Consider the following 24,087-nt stretch of genomic DNA (forward strand, 5'->3'; position numbering starts at 1 on the left):
ATACATATGGTAACTTTCTCCTACCTATAGTGTTTATGTCAACTGACTATTTTTTGAAAGCTCTGGAATTCCAAACTGAAGTTTTGTAGGTGAATTAGGCATTAATGTTATTACTGGAGGCTCACTGAATTTTTTTTTTGCAACTAACATTTTTTTTTGTGGGAAAAGTTATAGTAACGATGGGCCTTTCCTGTTCAATTTCATAGCTTCAAATTAATTTACTTCTCTCTTCTTCATGCAAGGAGTAGCTACATCTGAAAGGTCTGGGTCAACATAGAGTAATTACATGTAACCAAAAGAAAGAAATGGGAGATTATATGTAGCAGGTGTTTTTGGTGCTAGTTTACTGCATTGAAATCAATAGAATGTTTAGATTAAACTTGATGTTTTGCCTGGTATGTGTGTTTCACTTTCAGAGAAAAAACACAGTGTTCAGAATTCTCATGATCCTTTTCACCTTATAGTGCGTTAAGAATATGTGTATTGTTTTCTAACTCATTTTCATGATCTAGTAAAAGAAATTTTAATTGCTGTACAGTATGTGTTTTAAGCCTTTCAACTGTGTTTGTGCATGTGTTTCTTGGTCTTCCAGGAAGACCTTTGATTATAACATATATTTTGAGATGTGGGTTGAGGAAAATTCTGGTCTTGGGAGTAATTTTACAATTTGATTTCATGTGGGAACTTTGTATATAAATTGGGAAGTAGACTCTGCCATATAGGCTATTATTTGACACACATAGTATAATGTTCCTCCTAAATAGGGAATTTGACTTTACTTTTTTACTGATATGCTTTTAGAATACTGACCTCTACAGGTGGTTCGTTCTTCCTCTTTAGAGTGCTGGTGCCTTGAATAAGTTAAATTTCATTTGACAAGTAAAAATAAATCCTATAAAGAGATTTTTGTTTGTTTCCAATGATGCTGACAGCATCAAGGAACAAAGAAAAAGCTAGTAAAAGCTTAGCTAGAGCAGGGAGTTCTTATTTCCCCTCCGTCTCTCAGCAATAGCTTATTTCCTTCTGGCCCCCAAAACTTCTTTTTGTGCTATAACTATATTTGCAATCACTAAATTTAGACAGAACATTAAACTTAAAAGTATTCCATAGTTTAAGAGTATTCATGAAGTTGGTTTATAGACTTGTTCTAAGTATTTTTTGTTGTTAAAATACATGCTGTCTTTAAAAACATTATGTATCTCAGGTTTAGTTAACTCATGAACTTCTGTAGGTTATCCATCCTTTTTTATTTTAGTATCCTTGGTACTTTGAGTTGCTCATTGTGTTTTAAAATTGGTTTGGAGCACTTGGCTGCTGTTAACAAGGTGGTGCGACTGAGCTAATCAGCCCTGCTATGAACTGGCTTTGGTCTGGAAGCTTTGCAGCAGTTATAGACTTCTAATTCTGGAGCTGTTGTAAAAATGTCTGTAAGTTAATTTTCTTGTAAAAGATGGCATGCACATAATGATGACACTTGTAATAGTAGTCAGTATTTTTCTTAGGCTAAATGTTGAGTCTGATAAACCAATTTGAAACAGAGATGTTCTCTTCTATGATTTTTATATTTTCTGCTCAGCAGAAAATTTATTATTATGACTGAACAAAATCTTGTAAAACTTGTGTTAGAATGAGAAGTGTGGGTGTGAAGGAGATGTAATTGACTCTCAACAGAAAAACTTTAAGTACAATGCTAGATCGATACAGATGCCACATCAGAATCTTCTATTATTTGTCTGTAACTAGCTTTACGGATGACAGTACTCTGGATTTAATTGAGTGCAACGAGTATAGAATTTTGACTTCAAATGTAGTTTGTTCTAAATGGAAAATAAGATGAAATGACTTAGCTTCATCTGTATTTTTGGAATCTTTTGTAAACAACTAAACATTTTACAGTAAAACAGTTAAGAACCTGTATTCAATTGAAAATCTAAACAAATAGGGTGTGTTAGCTTTTAAAGACTTCTTAGTACTCTTGGATGACTTGGAGGCTTCATAGGTCTTTGTACCATGTGCAAAGTTTTTGTTCGCTGCAAACCTTTTTTAAATAGAAGTAGGTATGGACTGTTTTTTCGTGGTTGGTTTTTTTTTTTGTCTCTTATTTTATCTTTCTAGTGTAGTGTTAAACAGTTTTGCTTTTTTTTTAGTTTTCTCTTGTTTCTCCAATGATAGATTCGGCATTAAGATAATGATACACTGAGAGTCCTTTAGGAAAAAGAGCTGGGCTAAAGAGATCTTAGGGGCTCAAGTGTATACAATGTTATGGTTTATTGCTAATTGGTTAAGAATATATATCTTACTCAAGGAAAATTATGCCCCTGATGTTTAAAAATTTAACAATTAACTTGAAAATGTTAAAGGAACAGGTTTCAGATTTATTTCTTGCTTTTTTAAAAAGAAAAACCAAGCAAGGAATAAAATCCTATTGATAATCCTTATTCTCTAATGTAAAGTTGATACTGTAATCAATGATGTACACAGAATTTTTTTTTCAAGTCTAAATTGCATATATATACTGGAGGGATGGGCATGTTTTCTTCCTTTTAAATGCAAGTTTTACATCTTAAGATATATGCAGTAAAGAGAATTGCCACTGGAGCTCTTTGTGCTTGAATTTGTACCTTTCTTCCACATGCTTTCTGCCAGATGCTTTGATGTATATTTGTTTAATTCACTAGGCTTCACATCACTTGTGAAAATTCTTGTGTTGGTTTGGCTGTCTGGGAAATCCTATATGTATCCGTGGAATGGGCTCCAAAGGACCGGAATGTTGTTTAGTATAGCTTGTCAGTTATGTGAGCATATCATGTTTGTTTGAATTCAGGTGAGGAGTGTTTACTTAAGAATTCACTTCAATGTATGAATATTTCTAATTTTCTTTTAAAAGTATATGGGCCAGCCTTTTCTAAAGGAGTACACCCTTGTGTTTTTAGTCCATGTGAATATGTGTTGTGGGGCTGGATGTGATATTTGTTTGTTCTCAATTGCTTGGTTACATGTGTGAGTCATCAGAATGCTTACATCTAGGAGGGAATGTTGATGTTATTCTTCTGTATCAGTAATCCTTTACATATCAGTTGGGATTTGATGCCTTGTTACCTTTTCACAAAATGTGATCTGCAAAATACTGAAATGATAGTACCTTAAAGGATAATACTACTCTTTGACTGGAATATAAGAAATTATTTGCCAAATACCAAATAATGGTTAACCATTTCAAAGAGGGCAGAAAATTTTTTCATATTTGTTATTTTACGTATTTAACAGGAAGTGCAGGTAGTCTCACTTCTGTTAATGTTACTGTTTGTAAGGATTTTATTTTTAGTGATGGAGCAAGACTGGGCACTTAGACAAATTTCATCGTATTGGAGTGTTAAAGTATGAAAAAAAAGTGCATAGTGAAGCTAAGTCTGAAAGCTATTGCCAGAGCTAAAAGCAGTAACATAAAGAGAAGGAATGCAACATTTAAGGCCAAGAAAACTTAAAGTCACCACCCAGAGAGGCAATATGTTTAAATTGGTTTGTTTGGCAGTGCTTAAAATTCTTAACTACAAAAGAGAAAGTGGGCTATAGTAATTTATAGAACCAACTTATTTCACAAATGAAACCAAAGACTTGCTTTGGCTAAAATTCAACATGTACTTAAATTTTAAATAAAGATTCTTCCTTTCTGTCTTTTTCATTACAGAGGAAACAGAAGGAAAATTTGGGGATTTTGTTGCCATTTAGTTTGAAGTAATTTTCTCTTTCTCTAAATTTTGTCTAAAATTCTAGCAAGTGAATGATATAAAAGTATGTGTGTGAGTATTCTTGACAGTGTTGGACTTGATAACCTGTTTGTACCGTAACACTGAGTAGATTTGATATTTTAGAGATTTTATGAAGCTTGTTGATGTTTGATGTGATTAAACAATAGAATAAATGCACATTTTTTCTCAGGCGCTGACGTAGTATCAATGGTAGACTGTAGGATTTCATGCATCGCTACCCGTTGATATCTTCTGGGATGGGTCACCCCTCCCTCACCCCCCAAAAATTCACTGTGTTTTTAAAATACAACCAGTTCCAGATCTAAGCAAGTGCTTGAAAAGTGGTGGGCTGGCTTCCCTGGCCCTCTGTGCAACCCTGCCTTTGGCCTTGTCTGATTCTTCTGCTCTCCCCCTTCTTTCTGTCAATACTGGTGGTGTGCTGGCCTGATTGTGAAATACTTCTGTAAGCTAATCTGGCCAGAAACAAAAAAGGCTTTTTGGTTTGTGGTTTGGGCTTTTTTTTTTTTTTGGGGGGGGGGGGGGGTGTTTGTTTTTTGTTTGTGGATTTTGTATGGGGATTTTATTTCTATGTTTGACTTTTTGGTATGTGGGATTTTTCATGCTTCTACTTTCTTCTAGTTTGTTCCTGAACTGGTTTACTGCAGAACTCTACAAACCACTGATGCTAGTATGAAGTAGGAAGACATAGAAGCCAGGCTGTAGACAGAAGGGAAGCAGGATGGCTTCCTTTGTATGACAGCCAGCCCTTGGTTGTTAGTAAGATAGGCTTGTTTTTACATACATAAAACTTGACTCATAAGCTGTAGTCTGGCAATGGTTCCTGCATCAAAATCCCTTATGAGGAGTTGGTAATTGTTGGTTGCCTATTTGAAGGCATGCTTGGCACGAGGAGGTGATGTACTGCTGCAGCTTGCACGTGGACTCAGGGGTCTACTGGATGCTGTGCTGGCAGGGCTCTCTGCAGTGCTAGGGAATTGAAGGTTTTTATTATCCTTCCAGTTCTTGTTGTTATTCACCTGTAATATTACACTTACAGTATTTATCCTAATTTTAGTATACAATCATTAGTTTCTGTATTCTCCTTCAATATCCCTAAAAATCTGGTTTTAATTTTAACGTGTAAGTTTTGTTGAGACTATTTGATGCTTTTGTAAATGGAGAGACCTTTAAAATATCCTGGGAAGGTGAATTTTTAAAAAAATAAGTAATTGATTGCTTCTTGCTTTTTGACTATAGACTGTTCAAGTTAATATTTGGAAGGGTTTAATACCGTATTATTCTGTAGGAAGGTTAATTACCACGTAAGGGTGCATTTTACCGCAGAAAGAGTGTCTACCACATTTTATTGGCTTTCAGCATTTTTTAGCTGTAACCTACAGAACTGCTGTAACAGCATACTTTGAGAAGCAGCAGCATTTTTTTTTTTTATTTATTCAAAGTGCAACTTGTCCTCATTTGGAAAAAAAAAAGCAAGTGTGCACTTTAACAGCAACAGGTATGTCAGTTTGAGCTGTAATGTTGCAGAATGGAGGCTATTTTAAATGGGGTTACATGAAAATAAATTCCTGTTCTAACTTTTCCCTCAAAGTTTTGTTTCTGAAGTGTGTATGGTTTCTAAGTGCATTTTATTAAGAGTGTTTTAGCTCATGTAACACTTCTTACAAGAAAAGCATTGAAAACTCATGTTTCTATAAAAAGTGTGATATTTAGTATTTAGGCCAAGGAGAAGTGTTACACAGTCCAGCCGGGCTATGGAGTATTAGATGAAAAGCTCAGAGAAGAAGTAGAAGGAAGAGCAGTGAAGCCTTCAAACAGGGTAAAAAGACTTACTTTTGATTAAGCAAAGTTGAAGAAATCTCAACGTCTTTGCTAGCAAATGTAGATATTTCTGGACTTATGCCACACCCAGATCCTGACAGATTTAGTTATTTTCTATAAAAGATTTATTTATTTATGTATTTAATTTTTAGTGTGATACTACTTTAAGTTCAGGGTAATTGGATATTTCTGCTAAATTAGCAATAGTAAACCGTTGCAATTATTCTTAAGCGTTTAAATACCACAGTGGTGAACAGGTGGTCTTGACTCTAGTTCTAGAGTTGTTGCTTTTGTATTACTGATCCTTAAAGTGTAATTTCATTGTTGGAAGGTAATCTTGCCAAATATATAAACTGTCACAAAATGGATATGTCAGTGAAAGAATATTAAAATGCAGGTGATACTGAGGTCCAGCAGAAATTAGTAGGTCAGCTAATAACTTTTGATCATGAAGTGGTTAGTCAATGCAAATGTCAGGGAACTTACTGCTTCGGAGACCTGGGGTGAGACATCTTGTATCAATGGGAGGAATGGCCTTTTTTTTTTTTTTCCCCCTTTTTTTAAAAAAGGGAAAGAGTGGAAACACCTAATGAGCAGAGAGAAAAGTTTTTTTAGATTGAAGGCCAGCTAGGCTCCCTCTGACATCGCAGTTGCTGCTGTACTGTTATGTCTCAGTGCAGGGTCCGTTAACATCAGGCAGCAATCATCTTCCACCTTGTTTGTTCGTGTAGGAGACTGAACTGTATCATATCAGCTTTCCAGCTTTGTGGGCACACCATCATTTACTGCCACTCATGCTGTCAACACAAAGCCTGCCTGCCTGACTCAGCAGGCAGCTAACAGCCCAGGCAGGGAAGAGCTTGATTCAACAAATATTTGGGCAGATATGATGATATCTGGGAAATTTAGAGACAGATTTCTCTCTTTTGATAGAGATTGGCATGTTTTCTTACTGTGAGAATAAGGCTCAAAACTAGTAATAAGTGGGAAGAAATGCCTCAACGTTAAGGAAAGTAGGATTTCTTTGAAATGAAGTATGGAGAGTTTCTTGATTTTGGTGAGATAGGAGAGAGATAAGTGAGCCAAGCTGTAATAGTTACATAAGTCATGATTTTTCTATATTGATTCTATTATTTTTTTCACATGTAACTTAGAGCTACCCTACTACATCTCTGCCTTAGATGAACAGATGTGCAGTGCTTGCATTTATCCATTAAGCATTCTTCCATGTTTAAATACTGAACAGATAAACTTTGGTTTTAGAGTTAAAAGGTGATATTTAATTTTACTATTTCATGTAATAGCCACTTTTCCCCAGCTGTATTGAAAGACCCAGACTTCTCTTACGAAGAACTTCTGTTTTGTTCAACAATGCGAGATAAATCCTGTGGACGAGTCTTTTCGGTGTGCTCTTCAGAACAAGTAATTGTAAGAAATCTTTTTCAAGATATGCCTGTCTAGAGGTAAAGCTGAAAATCTTTCAAACTTCTTTGTATTCTACCTGCTTTGTTTAATGAAAAACAGAAGATGTTAGTGTGGTGTTTTTGTGGTTTTGTTTTAATGTGAGATGCCATCCTTTGTTAATAGGCTTGAGATTTCAGTAAAGGCAGCCAAAAATCTGATACAGAGATAATACGTACCTTAGCAAAGAATAAATTTTCTTCCACGTGCTTTTAGAAAGCAGCTTGTTCTTGATCTTTTGAAGATCAAACTGAGGCTTCTGTGATCTTGATTGTCTATCTGTAAATATATTTGTTTCCAGTCATAGAAGTGTCAACTTAGAATGGTATTGTCGTTTCCTTGGCTACATTTGCCATTTTACTTAAACCTCAAAATCCTAGCATGATACGATGCAAAGTTTTTGTCTGATGCTTTATTTCTCCTCTGGTTCACCTACATGAACTCTGAACTTCAAAATACATGATGTTTCTCGCAAATGTATTTCTTCAGCTCTTTTTAGCTGTGCTCTTTAACTGCTTGGTATGTCAGAGGGTCTCTCTTTCCTTAAAAGGTTTGAGTGTTAATTAATGAACTAATGGTCTTATAAATATCAAACAAATACTTCTAATTTGCTACAATTGGATAATTTTAGTTGAATGTTTGTAAAGATGCATGGCAATCATCAACACCATGAAAGGATACTGACCTCAGGTTGATCTTAGAGTTTCTTTTCAAAGTTTGCCGCACATCTCGCTCATGATTGCGCTTCAGTTGCACACTGAGTAATTCGGGTTGTATTGTGTTCTGGTGCCTGACTTGGCAGGTTTCTGTACTGTTGTAATACAGTTAGTAACAGTAGCTATTGACTGTGGGGCTATATTTGAAAATTTTTGGCCTGATGTGTGCAGTCTTGTGACACTGGCCTTGATTTGGTGTATATATATAAATACATATATTTTTAAGAGTGTGGTTATATAAAGCTGTTGAGTCATAACTGAAGTAACCACAGAAAAATTTGCCAGTAAGAATGGATTAGTGTGATAGCTAAAATTGTAGGGCTCAGACTGGCTGGTTAGAGCTGTTCAATCTGCTACTTCATGGTTCAGTATAGAAAGGAGAATAAGCAACATGGTGCAATTTAATAGCAGTTGAACTGTGTATGTGTTTGCATGTGAATAAAAGCTCTGGGCTGTATCCCTGCTAAAGGCTTGAACTCTAAGCTGGTTTGCTTTTTTCACGTCTGTAACCAGGGAGATTTCAAAATACAGTATGTGTATGTGTGCACACATGTGAATATTGTTTCTATACAGAACATAATAAAAAAGAATTAGCATTTTAATTTTTCTTGTAGAATTTTAACTTTACATTGGGTGGAAGAATAATATTAAAGAGTATATTAATTAATGGATTTGTTTTTTCATGGGCAAAGAAGAGCTTTACTGTGTAGTTCTCTGACCACCTGACTCTATAAGGAAATTATAATTTTTTTAAATTTTCTTTTTTTAAACTAATACAAGTGCTACTTTTTTATAGTTTGTGTCATTGCCTTACACTTGAATTGACTGAATAAACATACACAACAAATGCATTGCATGCTGCATATGACATACAGTGTCATAAATATGCTTTCCTCTTGGAACTGTACTTGATGTACTTTTTCTGGCAAGATGGGTATAGCAATGTGCAGTTTTCTGGTTTAGTACTCTTTGGGTGGGAAACAACAATTCCAATTTTATTTTGATCACATTGTGTTGTATTCTATTTAAAGTGTCCAGGTCAGGCCAGGTCACTTGGTGTGTTAAGTGAGATGATTTAGATTCTAGGAAGGAGAAAATGCAAAGAAAGAGAAGCAGGTAACTTCTGATATTTCTGTAAGTGTGCTGCCATTACAGGAATTGATGGCCTAATGTTGTTCTTGGGGAATACATAGGCCTTATTACAAGAAATGAATAGGATTGTTTGTGAAATTAAGTTAAAAGTAGTAATTGCCTTTTTTTTGTTACAGCAAATTGTATTTAGGTAATGAGTGGAAACAAATCTAAAACATACTTCATAGTTACACAGGAAATGTATTACCGGTACTGACTTCTGATCCTAGTAGACACTGCTAAAACAAATGAAAGCTTTTCATCAGTTTTCCTGAGCCAGTATGATTTTTTTTTTTTCATTTTTTTCCCTCTTTATACAGTGTAAGTATTTTGTTGTATTCGAACAAGTTCAAGTGTGACCCTTGGTGTTGTATTCTGACCTGAGAAAATATTCTTCTTGCAAATAACTTTCTATATGGAAGTATAGGTTTTTAAACTGCTTTCCATAATACACTTTAGGTTATAACTAAATTTTGACACCTGACAATGCTATTTTTTGTCTAGGATTTGATTATTGCAGAGGCAAGTTGTACTTGCTTCACATTTCTCCCATTTGAATGTTTGTTCTAGTGAAGTTTTAATAGTGATTGCTTGTTCTAGGCATAGAAATTAACATTGTATAGCGTATCTCATTACATATTCTTGAAATAAGTTCCACAGTAACTGCCATAGTGGATGTGTATTCTCTGCTATGTCAGGTAATTGTGATCTGGGATTCTTCAGGATAAACAAATGTTTCAAAAATGCAAATTATTTACCACTTAATAATCACTGTTGATGTTTCAAACAGATCTTATGAACTGATATCTGTAAAGACAAATATTCACATGGAAGTTAGTGTTCTATGAGTAATAAGGTAACTGACACTGCCTCAGGGTGGCTTCAATACCTGCAGCACTTCATTATGCTTTTAAATGTCTGCCATTAGAGGTTGGTAGTCATGGGTATAAACCTGACTGGGCAGGTGAGAGAGAACATTTAAACTAACAGTTGAGCTCCCTTTTAGACTCATTAAGGTTCAATCTGCAACTCTGTGATTCAGTACAGGGAGGAGAGTAAGCAGCGTCATGCAACTGAATAAAATTATCTCAGAAAGTTTCTTGAAGGAATTCGGGAGATCAGAGTTTGTACCAGCCAACCCTGAGTTTTTGTGACATATCCATAGCACTTCCGTTAATCTCTGACAGAAAAGATACTAAAAGGAATACTGCTCTGTTATTCCCACTGGTGCCTCTAGTAAGCAATTTTGTTACTGGGGAGGAACTTTACTTTTTTATCTTGGAAAGATTAGGGGGAACTTCATATACATACAAGGCAATTGACACATTTCTAGGAAAAAAATAGACTGAGATTTGGATTTTTTTTTAATGCCTGAAGTACTTCCCTTTGCCTTCCTTTGAGGGTGGATGGAAAGAACTCTGTTTATGTAGTTTGAAATGAAAGTGGTTTGTCTTTTACTTAATTTATAATATTGTGTCTGAATTTATCTTAATGGCACTGAAGTGGTTAGACTGTTGATAGGTTGTCTGGGTTTCATTTCTCTTCTCAATTTGATTAATGCCCTTAGCTTTGTGCATTTTAAGCCTACCACATGACATCTATTGTCAAAGCTGCTTTTGATTTTGAGCGTTGTCTGTGTTTCCACACTACTCAGCCCTGCAGCCCCCACCTCCATATTAAATGTTTCGAACTACATCTTGTCTTTACTCGTTTAGCTGACTTGTGTATTTCAGGTACTTTGTTAGGATATAGGTGATTTTATTACATTGCTAAAAATATTAAGTTTACAGTAAGATGAGAAACATTTTCTATCTGGAAATAACAAGAGGCTGAGAACAAGTCTTAATCTTCTGAAATGTTAAATTTTTAATTGAGATGTTTCTCCATCAAATATTTCTCTTTGCATCCCCTTACTAGAAAGTCTAGACCTAAAATATAATTTGGGTAATAATTTGTATCATACTTTGCAATACACTTCAACAGTATAAAGTCTAATGGTAGATGGATTAGTTAGTGTCTGTGATGCAAAATACAATCAATACTATTCTGGTTTGTGTGCTAGGTTTTTTTTGCAATTGATTTCAGTTTGTGAATCTTATCTGAAGGAATATCATTACTCTGGAACAAAATTGGATAAAGAAACTGTGAAAGATAGAAACTCATACCTTGAGTACCTAGTATAACAATCTACAATGTGATTTTTTTTGTTTGGTCATATCATTTATTTGATCAACATCCTAGCAGATGGTAACCTTAAAAAGTATATTATCTTGTTTACACAAACATTAGCGCCTGTGTATCTTCAAATAAGTTTTAAATATAGCTGTCTTTGTCTTACACCAGCAAGAACAACTTTTATTTCAGTTGGATTGTAAAATCCTATTTTTCTATTAGATGAATTTTTGGGCCTGTTTCTTCAGAACGAATACATATATTGAAGTAACGAGGCAACAGGTTTCTTCAGCTTTTTCACGTAGAAGAGCTTACAATGCACACAGTGCCATCTTAAAAGTGACATTAAGCAAACCTTTTTTAGAATTCCATATGTAAAGCCAGAAAGTGTTCTCGTGACCACTTGGCCCAATCTTGCGGAGGTGAGTGAGGAACACTCAGTCTTCCCTGCAGCCTGGCTGGAGTCCTGTTTGGGGCTGTGCTGGGTCTGTGCTGCTGACTGAGGGCAGGGGCCGTGTCCTGCCAGCCCTCCCTGGGGCAGCAGTAGTGAGCAAAGTGGAGGTGCTGTGGCAGCCAGAGCCACCACAGCCTGCCCATGGAATCTACTTGAAGGAAGAGCAAACACTCAGTTAGTTATGTTGTAGTTTAACTAGGAAGTATCTGCTGAAGAAGCAGTTGATTTTGAGAACTCAAAAATGAACTCATGAATCATTTAGATTACTTTCCATCCTCAATGCCTACTGAAAAAAGGAAATGGAGGTAAAACCTCATTATACTTCTATCTGCCTGACTGCATTTATCTGTGTTATTAGACCTTTATAATATGCAGTTGTTATATTTCCCCTTTTTTGCATTGCCTGAACAGATTGAGATACCACAGCCTTTCCGTGAGCAGCGTGTTTTTCAGTGATCTGCTAACTGTCACAGCTTTCCTGTGCCCTGTAACATTTGTCATGAATTAGTTGATACTGGAATTGGACACCACGTTTCTGCGTGGAAGGGAAGAGGTTATGTGAAGGCAATCCCTCTAGTGCCTCCACTCTGTTTTACTTTGAACCCTTTTGATGGCACTTTTGCTTTGAGAATTTACAGAATTTATTACCTTGGATGACTCCTCTGTTTTTCCTTACTATGTGTTCTTCAGTTCACGCTCTCCTCCCATCTGGAAGGAGTATCTTATACTCCTGGCACATTCTCAAAGAGCTACCTTTGTCTATATTAAAGTATGTGTTGTTTGTTTGTGCCCAGCCTGCTAGAGCCTTTGTCTCTTCCAGCATTTAGTTGTTTTTCATCTCTCATCAGTGGAAAAAACAATGTACAAACTAGAAAAAATTCCTTAAGCACCATTGTAGTCAGGGATCTGATTTACTGCTTGGCTAGCCAATTCTCTGCTCATTTGGCATGTGTTGTGTTGATAGGGACTGAGGGCAAGCAGAGATGTTGTTCCAATTCAAATCCAGACATCAAGCGCCATTAAGTCAGAGCGCCAGTGTTCTGTATACAGCGTATGGAGTTCTTCCTTGTAGACTTTAAGGAGCTTCTAAACTGTGAATGTGTGTGCCTCATGTAAGTTGTTATTAAAGAGTAGGTCTAGTTGCAAGCCTGAGCTTGTAAGGAAAGAAAAAATCCTGCATAAAATGGAAGAAGACAACACCTGGCAGAAAGATAAGCAGTGTGTTGATACTCCTGATTAGCTGACTGTACTGAGCTTTTTTAAGAGGAAACAATTCTGGACAAGAACTATTCTTGAACAAGAAGTATTTTTAAATTAATTATCCTCCCTGAATTAAACTGTTGGTTTAGAATGTGTTCTGAAAACAATTTATTTGCATAATTCACATGGTAGAATTAAAATATGAGAATTTTTAGCTATATATGTCTGATTTAGTAGAACCTTAATATAAGTCCTTGTGTCCCACTGACTCAAATTTTTAAATGAGTAACATGTTGTACTGATTAGGAGTTATGCGTCCAAACACACTCTGCATAACCATTATCTACTGACATATTTCCTAAATGGGTTGATATAATGTGCTGCATTTTAGACTTTCCCAAAGACTTCGTCTTGCAGTGAGATTTTTCTTTTTTTCCCATCTTCCTACTATATGTCTCTTTTGAAACTAAAGCAATGAAACTTGTGTTACAATAATCACTGGATTACTGGTGCTGTTGTTGATGGCAGAAAAGAGTCAGTTGTGCCAAAAGATTACTGTTGCCTTTGTCAGTGCCAGCCACGACTTTTTACTCAGCTTCTGGATTAGTTACAATGAGACAACAACAATGCTGTGAGCTGCAAAATGCGGCAAAAGTCCACAAACTGCTGTTGCAATATAGTAGTAGGTTTGCCTTATGAGAATGTTCTCCAGCCTTAATGATCTTTCCTGCGGTACAGAAAATGTGACTGTAGTTTTTATTGGGATGGTTGTACTGTACTTTGTTTAACATGTCTTCTGCAAGTTGTCTATGTCAAAACAGTTATTTTGTAGCTTCATAATCCATATTTCTTAAGGAAATATTGATTAGAATACTATTACTCCATAGATAGTTATAGTATTTCCCTGCATTTTATTTTGTAGTGTGGCCAGTCTCGGATACATACATGCAAATTTTATAGTTGCAGTGTAAAGTTAGGACTGAGGGATGATCATATGGAGTAACTTGTACTCAGCTCTAACTTACAAATTGTGATACTTAATTCTGTTTTCTAAACTGTGACATTACAGAGTTTCCCAAGTAGTTTATGGTATGCCTTAAAAAAAACCCAAAAAACAAAAACCATACTTTGTATCAAAACTCTTTATGAAAGAAGTTTGGGTGACAGGAAACAAGTGAGTTGTCTTTTGTAGTCCAAAATACACAGAAATCTACAACTTAGAAGTGTTCCACCTGTTTAAAAAGGAAAAAAGATCATGTGATACATATAATCAGCAACTTGATAACAACTCAAGTAGGAACCCTGTCCTATGTGAATGAATTGGCTATAGGAATTCAGGTATTGTTACAATTAGCTGGTTTGTAACGCGATTTTTAAGATGGTTTGATCAACTGACTTGGAATACAGAGTAATTGGAAAAAGTGGCAACAATATTTCTAATATTGGCTAGACAGTACATGGGATATACATTCTCATACTGAGTTGAAAGATTTCCCTATTTTTTCCTTCCCCTTTCTCTTTTGAGCTGTAACCTGGATTTGCATAAAGGGAACCGATTCTAAAAGAACCGTTACAGAGTTAAAAATTCCTGTTTTAATAGGGCAGACAACATGAGCCTCTGTGGGTTTTGGTGGTTTTATAAGCCATTGAAATATAACCAGTCTGTCTTGCCTTTTCCTCCCGTTATGCTAAAATATCTTGCACGTCATGAAAAGACCAAGCAGGGAAAATAATTTTGCACATTTTACAATATTGAGGCAAGACATGAGAGCAAAGAGTAGATAACAAGTATACATTTCACAGTATGTGCTGCAATATTCAGTGTTTAAGATGCAGGGTAAAGCAGGCTGTGCAAAAAGACAAGCTAATGTTGTCGTGCTTGTTTTGTTACTCATGCTAATTTCTTCTGGATTGGGTAGGGCAGACACTGCAGACTGGCAAATCTTCTTGACTTTTTATGCTCCTGTTTTCAGCAGCTGCAGGTGTCCAAATGAGTAGGTTGCTTTGCAGCCAGCTTCATTAACAAGAAAACTGCTCATCTTAAGTTTTGTTTTCAGAAATACTGCTTTGAGTATACGCAAGTGGATGAATTTGCTTTAAGTGCATAGAAGCGGATCAATTTGCTTTCAGGTTGCATCAGTGAACATTATGTTTGTGCTGTCTTGTCTTATAGGTCTGTATTTTTCTTTTTATTACTAGGTATGGATGAGCGAACAGGTGCCGCATCCTGGGGAACAAGCGGTCAGCCAAGTCCTTCATATGAATCTTCAAGGGTAAGGTTCACGCATAATAATTCATAGTGAAAGTTTATGGGAATGTACAATGAAAATCAGCAGATAATTTGGCAATGCTTTTGAAGGGTAAGCTTCTTAAAATATATAGATTAGCATCTTTTTGAGAGTTTAATGACTTTGATATGCTGCAATAATGATTCAGGTTTCTAAGGCTGAAAAATATAGAGGTTAAGATTTATGAAACCAAAATGGACATAACTGCGTCCTTCAATGAGGAGCGTACATTTTCTTTACCTTATGGTCAGAAAATTAAAATAGAAGTTATTTATTCAGGAGCAGATTTATTGGTAAAGTGGAGGGAATGGCTTGCCTTGCCATTAAGACTATTCAGCTATAGTATGTGCTGTTTCATGATTTGGAGAGAGAGGATTCTTTTCTTAAATACCTCCCTCCTGTTCCTGTCACAGTTTCATCCTTCCTGCTTATTGAGCTAAAGGTTTTTGACAGTATCTAATATCCTAAAATAACGTTGCCTTTTAAAGACCCAACTCAGTGATCAAGAGCAAGCTTTAGCCTTAGTAAGTTGCATTCCCTTTCATCTATTCAAGTTTTTTTAGAATATCTACTCCCTAAAAAGACAATGGATTAAGTACCTATGTAATAAATTACTAGAAGTACACTGTATAACTCATGGGCCTTGTCTAAATAATCTGCTCTGATTTTAGTACTCTTGAGCTAGAAAGTTGTGCTAGCTCTTGCACCTTTGCAGCTTTCTCTTGCTGTGAAATGAAGTAAACAGACTGCAAGGTCTTGTCCAGCTCAGTAGACTGTCTGATGTGTGAAGAGAGCACTAGAAAGATTTATCATGAAATCCTAATCTGTTTCCATTGATCTTCGGTAAATAAAAAGAAAAAACAACTTTTTGGATTGCAGAAGTATTTCTGTGCAACACAGAAATTAGACATTCTTTTAAAATGTCTTGCATAGTTTGAGGCATGAAGACCAGCCTTTAGATGCTCTCTTCTGCATCTGAAATGGAATCTTTTTATGCAGCTATAAGTAACTATATCCTTATTGTAAGTGTTTAGTGTTTTGATTTATGATGTTGCTGATCAATTTTAATCACGAATTAAGCTGACTTAACTAGAGTTTGAGATTGGCAGGATGTCTGGGGTTTTTTGGTTGTTGTTGCTTTGGTTGCTGTTTGAGTTTTTTTATTTTGTTTTTAAATTTTGTTGTGGGTTTTTGTTTGTGATTTTTTTTTTTTCTTTCTGTAACTGAAGATCACAGCTGTGAAACTTACACAGTGGTCAAGAATCAAACCATCCACAAATTATCCCATTGTACCCTAAAATTGGTAACAATGGCAGATGTTAATGCTCTAACAGAGGTATATCGGAAGTTAGAATTGTAGGAAGAAATTTGTGCTATTTGGGTGTATCATAAGAAAAAGCAAATGTAAATGCAGGTTTGTTTTGAGTCCTATGGAAAACTTCAGGAAAAAGAGATGTTAAATTCTTACACATATCAGGTGTCCCTCTCCCCTCAGGAATTGTAACTTAGAGTAAAAATAGTTCATATTAAAAAAAAAAAAGACACGAGAAAAAAATTAATTCATCTTAGCAAACAGTTCTTGTGGAATCATAATTTACGTTACAACAGTTTCAGCTAAAGCAAATTGGACTCTAGCCAAATTGAATATAATGTTAAGAGTTGATGGAATCTTATCTACAGAATGTTGTTGAAGTATTTCATCCTCTGCTGGCTAAGGGTAGTGGAGTTTTTCTCTGGCATGTTAATTTTATTTGAAAATGGTACAGAGAGTTCCTTCTGAAGCACCAATTATTTATAATTTGTGATGTTGTTTATTGTTTTGTGGGTTTTTTAGAATGAAAATGTTAATTTTTGTTTAAATTGGAGCATACTGCTTTAATAGGTCATTATTCAATGTACATACACTTTAAAGTATCGTAATTTTAGAGAACTGGCATTTAACACCTGATTTTTTTCAGTAAGTTAGAGACTTTGAAAATAGACATGTAGATTTATGTACTTATGTGTGTTTATGACTGAGGTAAATGATTTTGTAGTATGGCTTTGTGTGCATCAGTATAAAATTCAGAACAGAAGTCTAAATACTTGCATAGAAACTTTCTTGATTTGTAAACTAAAAAGAAAATAATCAGATCTGTCTCTTTTGTCTCCCAAAGCAATTTTTTGTATGTTTTGTCTTTTTTTAAAAAAAAACCTCATAATTTTTTCCTCTAGTGTTGAGGTTTCTTTACTTTGATTGGAGATTTTTTTTTTTTTTGGTTTAAAAGCAGCAGAAAGCAAAGGGAGTGTGTGTGAATGTGAAAAACCCAATAGTCTTAAATTTTAATACAAGATTATTATAACTTGAATATTATTACAAATGTCTTCCTACATTAACTTTTTTTTTTTAAACCCTGATAAATGATGTAAAATTAAAAGCAAGTCTAATAATAGTGCAGAATGTGGATGCTGGTAGCTTTAGTTTTTCCTGAGAGCCTAGTGTGCTTGAGTTGTCTTAGGAGATGTCAGCCTCTTGTGCTAGGCTTGGGAAGATTAGTAAACATGTACACTTCCTTGGTTTTATATAGATTATCATCTTGACAAATTGAAGAATAAGGAAGACCTGTCCCAGGGAGTTGGGATACATGTTATACAGAATCAAGGTGAAGTGACTATGCAAAGGAATCCAGAGGGCTTAGACAATTTATATAGAACTTTGTGCAAGTCTTCAATTTACCTAAAATTTTGATAGGGGGAGATAAAAAATTCCCTAACTTTCTGTAGAGGCCTGTATGAAGCAATAAAGAATGGTTGCCTGGGATGTAATTTAAATTACAAATTTTCTTTTAATGAAAAGGTAATTCATTTTACAGGAAACTCCACTCGTATATTTTCCCAAAATAAATGATAAGTACAAGAAATACATAGTAGCCATATATGTAATTGGTAATGGTTAAGAGCCACAAATTAATTGATCCCATGGTCATTTTCTGGGGGGAAAAACAAAAACAAAAACAACCCAAAAAAACCCAAAACAAAAAAACCACAATAAGTTCTCATCTGCATTGAAGTCATTGAAAAAGCACTGGACTTAATTTACCAGTCTAAATCAAGTTTGCATGGCTAGATTTTGGGTAAGATGTATGGTCATCTTTTTTTTACTATCTTTGAATTAATGAGACAAATTACAGTCCTGCTTCAGAATTTTGAATAAAGCTAAGTTCTTTTTTATGTGCTGCCAGATCAGATGACTTGGAAGAAGAGCTAAAATGAGTGTGTGTGTGTGCATGTGCGTGCAAATTGTAACAGTATAGATCAGAGTTTGTCAGGGTACAGAACAAATGATACACTTTGTCTTTTACTTTCCTAGATTATTCCTCGTGGGGCTTAATATACAGAGTTTAAATAAATCATAGGTGTCTTGTATATTCAACTTTTAACTTCACCACCCAGTACTTTTCCCCATAATTTCAATATAGAATGTTGTTCTTGTCCTAATTGTTCTTACTACTTACTTGTTTACAGGAAAATGGAAATCTTCATGGAAAAAGCTCAGACCTCTCCACAGACATAGAGAAGTTGAAACCTCAAGAGGTACCACCTATTATTTTTATCTTGTGTGTGGTGGTTTGGTGGATTTTAAAAATTAGTTATTTATTAAATTTATATGCAACCTAAGACTGGGGTTTTCTGTGCAAGGTCACAGTGACCAAATTATATAAGAAATGAAATTGTTGTCTCAATATTGGCTGGAATTTCCAAAGGCACTTAAAGATACGGATTTTTCAATTAAATTGAATGGGAATTCAGTGATTGTTAAGTATGTATCTGTTCAAGGCTAATGAAATAAGATATCAAAAGACTGGCTGAAGGAGATCTTCCTTTTCTGTCCTTTGCCCACTCTTGCCAAAGGTCTGTTCAGGTCAGTATAGATGGTATGATTGTGTCAAGTCATGATGTGTAAAGAAAGAGCGTAAGCATGGGGCAAATATTTTGCCACCTTTACTGTCATACCCTCCTGGCACCATGCAGCGCTTAGGGGCTTGGGAGGCTTCCTGGACAAAAATGAACTTTTGGATTTGGTTCTTCTAGCTACTGGTGGTTGTCGGCAGGTTGTGAATTTTTCTGACTTGGATTACAGTTTTGGCAACAACAACAAGCAGTCTGTGACAAAAATATCGATATTTTTGTCTTAACCATGTTAGTGATTTAACGGATTTCCACAATGTTCCTGTGTTCTGAATGGTAATGATTGGTTGTTACTGATATACTAAGTAATTCTTTTTCTTTTTTACCCCAAATATCTTTCTTTTTCTAATTTTAAACAATACCAGAGACTTGTAATCTGTTGGTCTCTGCTAACCTCTGTCTAGTTCTTGGTCCCATTCTCTGAATCTTTCTGCTTGTTCTGTGTAATTTAAGAGTTAGGGTGATTATAAGTGCATGCACTAGTTGAGATGAGAATATACCATCAATTTCTACATGACTTATTGATACTTTAATTCTCTGTTCCTTTCTTATTCATTGCTGGGTCTTGCATTTTTTTACTTTTGCGGAGTTCTGAAGTGATACGGTTTTGAAAGCTGTGTAGAAAAATAAGATTCTTTTATGTGGTACAGTAGTTAACATGTTATGACATGGACTTATTTTGCATTTATTTATACCACATTTTACCTGCTGTTGTCTTGCCAGTTTTGTGGAGAACTTGCTTTGCAACTCTGCATAAACATTTATTTAGAATTATTTTCAAGTATTTTTTTGTTGTTATCAGTAAACTTTACTTTGTTCTTTCACTTGTTTTGCTTTTTCGTAGAACTGTTGAAGAATTTGGTTTGAGTATAATTTTTTGGGGAAGTGGGGAAAACACATTGGTAACTTACTTTGACCATGAAAAGTAGCTGTATATGCCTGTGCTTGGGTGGGGTGTCTATATATTTTAATCTTTTGATCACTTTATCAAAGATCCTTCTCTCGTATTCCATAGCAACTTAGTTTATTTTAAGAGTCTCTAGTAGTACCTTATTAAAAGCTAAAATACTCTTTATTTAGAGTGTTTTGACTTTATTTACAGTGCTTTGAACTAACATTGAAAGCTGGCTTGCAGCTTTCCGTCACTTTTCAATCACTGCAAGTTTGAGAGAAACTTATATAAGACACTTGTTTTTCATGACCTAATAGTGCTAAGTAGTGTTCTAATATTGAAAGAGCAGTGAGTATTTGTATTAGAATTTTTTGTGATGATCTCACATTTGTGACAAGGTATGCATTACATTAGTGACTTCTGTGTGCAAAATCTTTTCTGCATAGGCCAGATGTTTTGTTAGAAAAATGAGTAATTTTAAAATATATGTCTTGTGGTGGGGAAAAAAGAAATGAGTAAGGAAGTTGTGGGTTTTTTGAGGAATAGTTCAGTAACAATCATTAGCAAGTCAGTGGAATTCTATGGAGTGCTGATGGTTTCCCTTACTCTTGAATAATTATACTGAAGTCCAAACACAATATTGTGTCAAAGTTATCCATTTCTTGTGGTACTTGTTTTTCTTCTGACTCTCCAATCTTGCTTTTACTTCTATATGTGCAACAGTGGTGTTCTTTCAGTGAATATCTTCTGGTTAATGTATGCAAGTCCCTTATCTGAGTGATGTAAAGCTAGAAATATTTTTGCATGTGTTCATAATCCCTTGCATTGGAAGTGTAGTGGACTCTTAGTGTATGTTGCAGAAGGCTGTAAAGCTACTTTTCCACTACTGAGCTGTTGAGAGCAAATTCAAAGGTACTTGAATCAAGTAGTATGTTTGCTGCACAATGATATGTTGGCCTACAGCACGTCAAGATTTTGTCTCTCGCGTCAGGTGCTTCCAAACTTTATAGCTTTACTGTTTTGTTTGGGAGTTGTAATTTATACTCATAACCTAGCAACAAATGGTCATAACTTTTTTAGGTGATAAACTACTGTGGATGTTTTAAGTATCTTCCATCATGTAAATTGCACTAAAAGCTATGAGTGTACATTTTGACCAGATTTAGCTTAGTATCTAGCTTCAGTGCTGAGTATGTAGTTGACTCTCCATTTACATAACTCTGCTATATATTTACTTGGTGCCAGAGTTGAACTGATTGAGATACCAGTGCAAGATTTAGATGAGTTTGTAGCATCAGTCAACAAATTGTCAAGAAGTTATGCCCTCTATTGTTTGTAAAATACATATACATTAATTGGAACCTGGAAAACTATATGCCCAAACCATTATTTCTCTCCCATTAGTATTTTTAATATGCAAAGAAGTAAAAAAATAGTAATAGCAGGTTTTGAAATAGTATTTTATACCTCTTAATCTCAGGTACATAACAAGAAAGGAAGCTGTTAAATAGCAAAACAAGACAAGAGGGACACAGAAATACAGTAAGTGTTTTAAAGTCTGTTGTATTTGTGTCCTTTTTGTCCTCTATTGATTTTCTTTGCGGGGGAGGGAGGTTGTTTGGTGGTTCATCTTTTGGGTATTTACTTTTTCTGATGTCTTGTATAAGCAAGTAGATGATTCAGTGTGAAATCAAAGCCAAAATTAAATATCCCATACTCCATGCAAAAGATTCTTTTGCAAATGCAGCTTACTTTCTAATTTGATTTATGGGCAGTGCCTCTCAAAGCAAGTTCTGATATTTAAGTTCTGAATGCAGTAGTTAGGTCTTCAGTTATTGTCTTTAAGCATTTATTGTTAGTATGTTGGTTATATGTATATTATTTTATTTCCTAGTTTCTAGCTTAGATAAGGGCTAGAAAAATCTGGTTTCAGCCATGAGTTATATTGAGGAAGTGGTTTTTGATTTTGTTAGGTTCTTTTTTTTTTTTCCCCCTGCAACTATCTATCATATTGAATTTGACATTGAAATCTCTTCATAAATTAGTTTTCCGTGTGGCCAGGGAATTGTCACATTACATATCATTTTGGTAATTGTCTCTTAAGGATTTAGAGAGATGTAATCAGCCTTTGAGTTTAGCTGTTTAAAACCAGGTTCATCATTCACTAAGTTAACTTCCTGGAAATGGATTTAGAATAGAGAAAATGGTGATTATTTCAAGATAGATTCCTTATTCAGTGTGTTATGTCCCCATTCCAAAGCTCTACCAGGTTGAAAATAAACAAACCATGTTTTCAGTTGTTCTCATGTTCCATTCCTGCACATACAGCTTTCATCTATTTCAACTTAATACAAGCTAAAGATTACTTTTAGAACTCTGTTAGAAAGCACATAACTTATGGTGACTCATGGAGGATACCTGTGAAAGCTCTCTTAACTTCTACTAGTACTTGAAATCCTGAGTAGTGATATCTGCTCTCCCTACCTCCAGCTTCTCCCCCCCCTCCTCTGTTATTTATTATTATACAAGTTTCTAACACAATAAAGCACGATGGAGTTGAAGTACTGCCTGTTCTCAGTGGACTGGGAAGATAGGACACGTGGGGCTTGTGGAGGGGAAAGGTGTTTGTTTCCTGCCACATCAAATGGGTCTCTTAGGTTTTGGTAGCAGTCAACTAATAGTAGTCTATGGAGTATGGGGAGTCTCCCATCATCATCTGTCTACTCCGTGTTCTCCACCTCCACCCCACCACCGGTGTTTAGAAAGTTAAGGTAATTTTCTGTTTGACCTGTGACAGACCTGCGTGTTGTCTTTATGGAGGGTATTGGTAGTGTGAAAAGTACTGGAAAAGTTTTGGTTATTGAAGAAATGGCAATTGGTTGGATTTTTTTTGTTGTTGTTGCATAGGAGGTTTATATATTATTTATTAATTCTGTTCAGCCATTAACTGAATTAGCCTCCTCATTCCCTCACTGAACAGTATCTGTATATGTGTCTCCAGTCTTTAGAATTTGAAATATGGTCAAGCATAGCTGCAATTGCAACATCTGTACTACTAGTCTATGTATAAATAACTTCAAAAATATGTTTTCAGACTTAACTTGTTTTGTTCTTGTAGAATTGATTTTAAGTTCTGTATTTTCAGACTTAAAATTGTTCAAATTGTATGAAGTACTTTATTTTAAGGTGATGGAATTCTTGTGAATCTCTGTGCTTCTTCAGTACTTTTTTCTTTTTTTGTGGTCAGAGGTATATTTAGGAACATCAGTGTTTTGCTGTCTTGCTGTGTTGTTCCCTGCTCTTCTCATGTGAATACTTCCCAAAATCATTTTGGTCACCCTTTGGCAACAACATTGTTCCTGACTAATGGTTTTACTGCAAGACTGTTAGTGATTTATGTACCATGACCTGTGACAATGTGATGTTTCATGGTGTTAAGATAAATTAATATGGTGTGGATGTTCCTCAAAGTAAAATGGAAAGGTGCTCTTCTCCGGTTTTATTTCTAGTTTAGCTTCATTTTTGAAGGTTTTTCCTGATCTGTGTGTTCAATAGATGCAGCCAGGTTTTGTCTCTGTGGTATTTCATCTAGGAGCTGTTGACAAATACATAGATTCAATAAATGAAAATACTCTTTCCAAAACAAAATCGGGTTTTATTTCTGGACACATACATGATTACATAATCCATAATCTTCTAAACTAGTTAGGATACCTTGAGCTAGTATCCATATTAGGTCCAGAGTCTCTTGTCTAATCTTTAGTCAGTGACTCATCACAGTGTTCCCAGGTCTTTCTGGGTCTGTCCATCTGTCTTTCCTTGTCTCTGCATTGTACATTTGCTCCTCATTCCCCCCAACAATTATATGTTTTTTTCCCTCTTGTCTTTAGAATGCTTAGATCAGTTTGGAGAGACAGATAATCCAAAATAAAGTGGATTTCAGCAGTAGATTGACCGTTGTTCATTTACACATTAGGCTTTTAGATGACTGTTCCATGATTCATATGATCATAGCCAAATTTAGCTTGGTAGGGACCTCAGTATTCCAGAGATTTAAACAATTCTTGTTTGTTAACTAAGGTCAGGTAAACTATAGTACTCGAGTAATTGGAAGGAGCATTTGTTAAATTTAATCCTTCAGTCTGTAGCCATGTCAAATTGTCAAGTCAGGCATTCATTTTAGTGAAGTTTTAAATGTCTTAAGTTTAAAGACAATAGCTGAGCTATATTGTAATTT

The 24,087-nt window shown here is 35.2% G+C and overlaps 1 protein-coding gene across 4 annotated transcripts in view; it reads left to right on the forward strand.

The window, feature by feature from the left end:
- Positions 1-24,087, forward strand: part of TCF12 (transcription factor 12) — a 169,031-nt gene that overhangs the window by 30,194 nt on the left and 114,750 nt on the right. For all 4 annotated transcript variants that reach the window (XM_061999259.1, XM_061999260.1, XM_061999263.1 and 1 more), the window contains exons 4-5: positions 14,922-14,995; positions 18,515-18,583. In XM_061999259.1, the coding sequence (XP_061855243.1) occupies positions 14,922-14,995; positions 18,515-18,583 (143 nt within the window). The remainder of the gene's footprint in view (positions 1-14,921; positions 14,996-18,514; positions 18,584-24,087) is intronic.

The sequence above is a fragment of the Colius striatus genome, chromosome 7, assembly GCF_028858725.1.
Source record: "Colius striatus isolate bColStr4 chromosome 7, bColStr4.1.hap1, whole genome shotgun sequence".
Taxonomy (NCBI): Eukaryota; Metazoa; Chordata; class Aves; order Coliiformes; family Coliidae; genus Colius; species Colius striatus.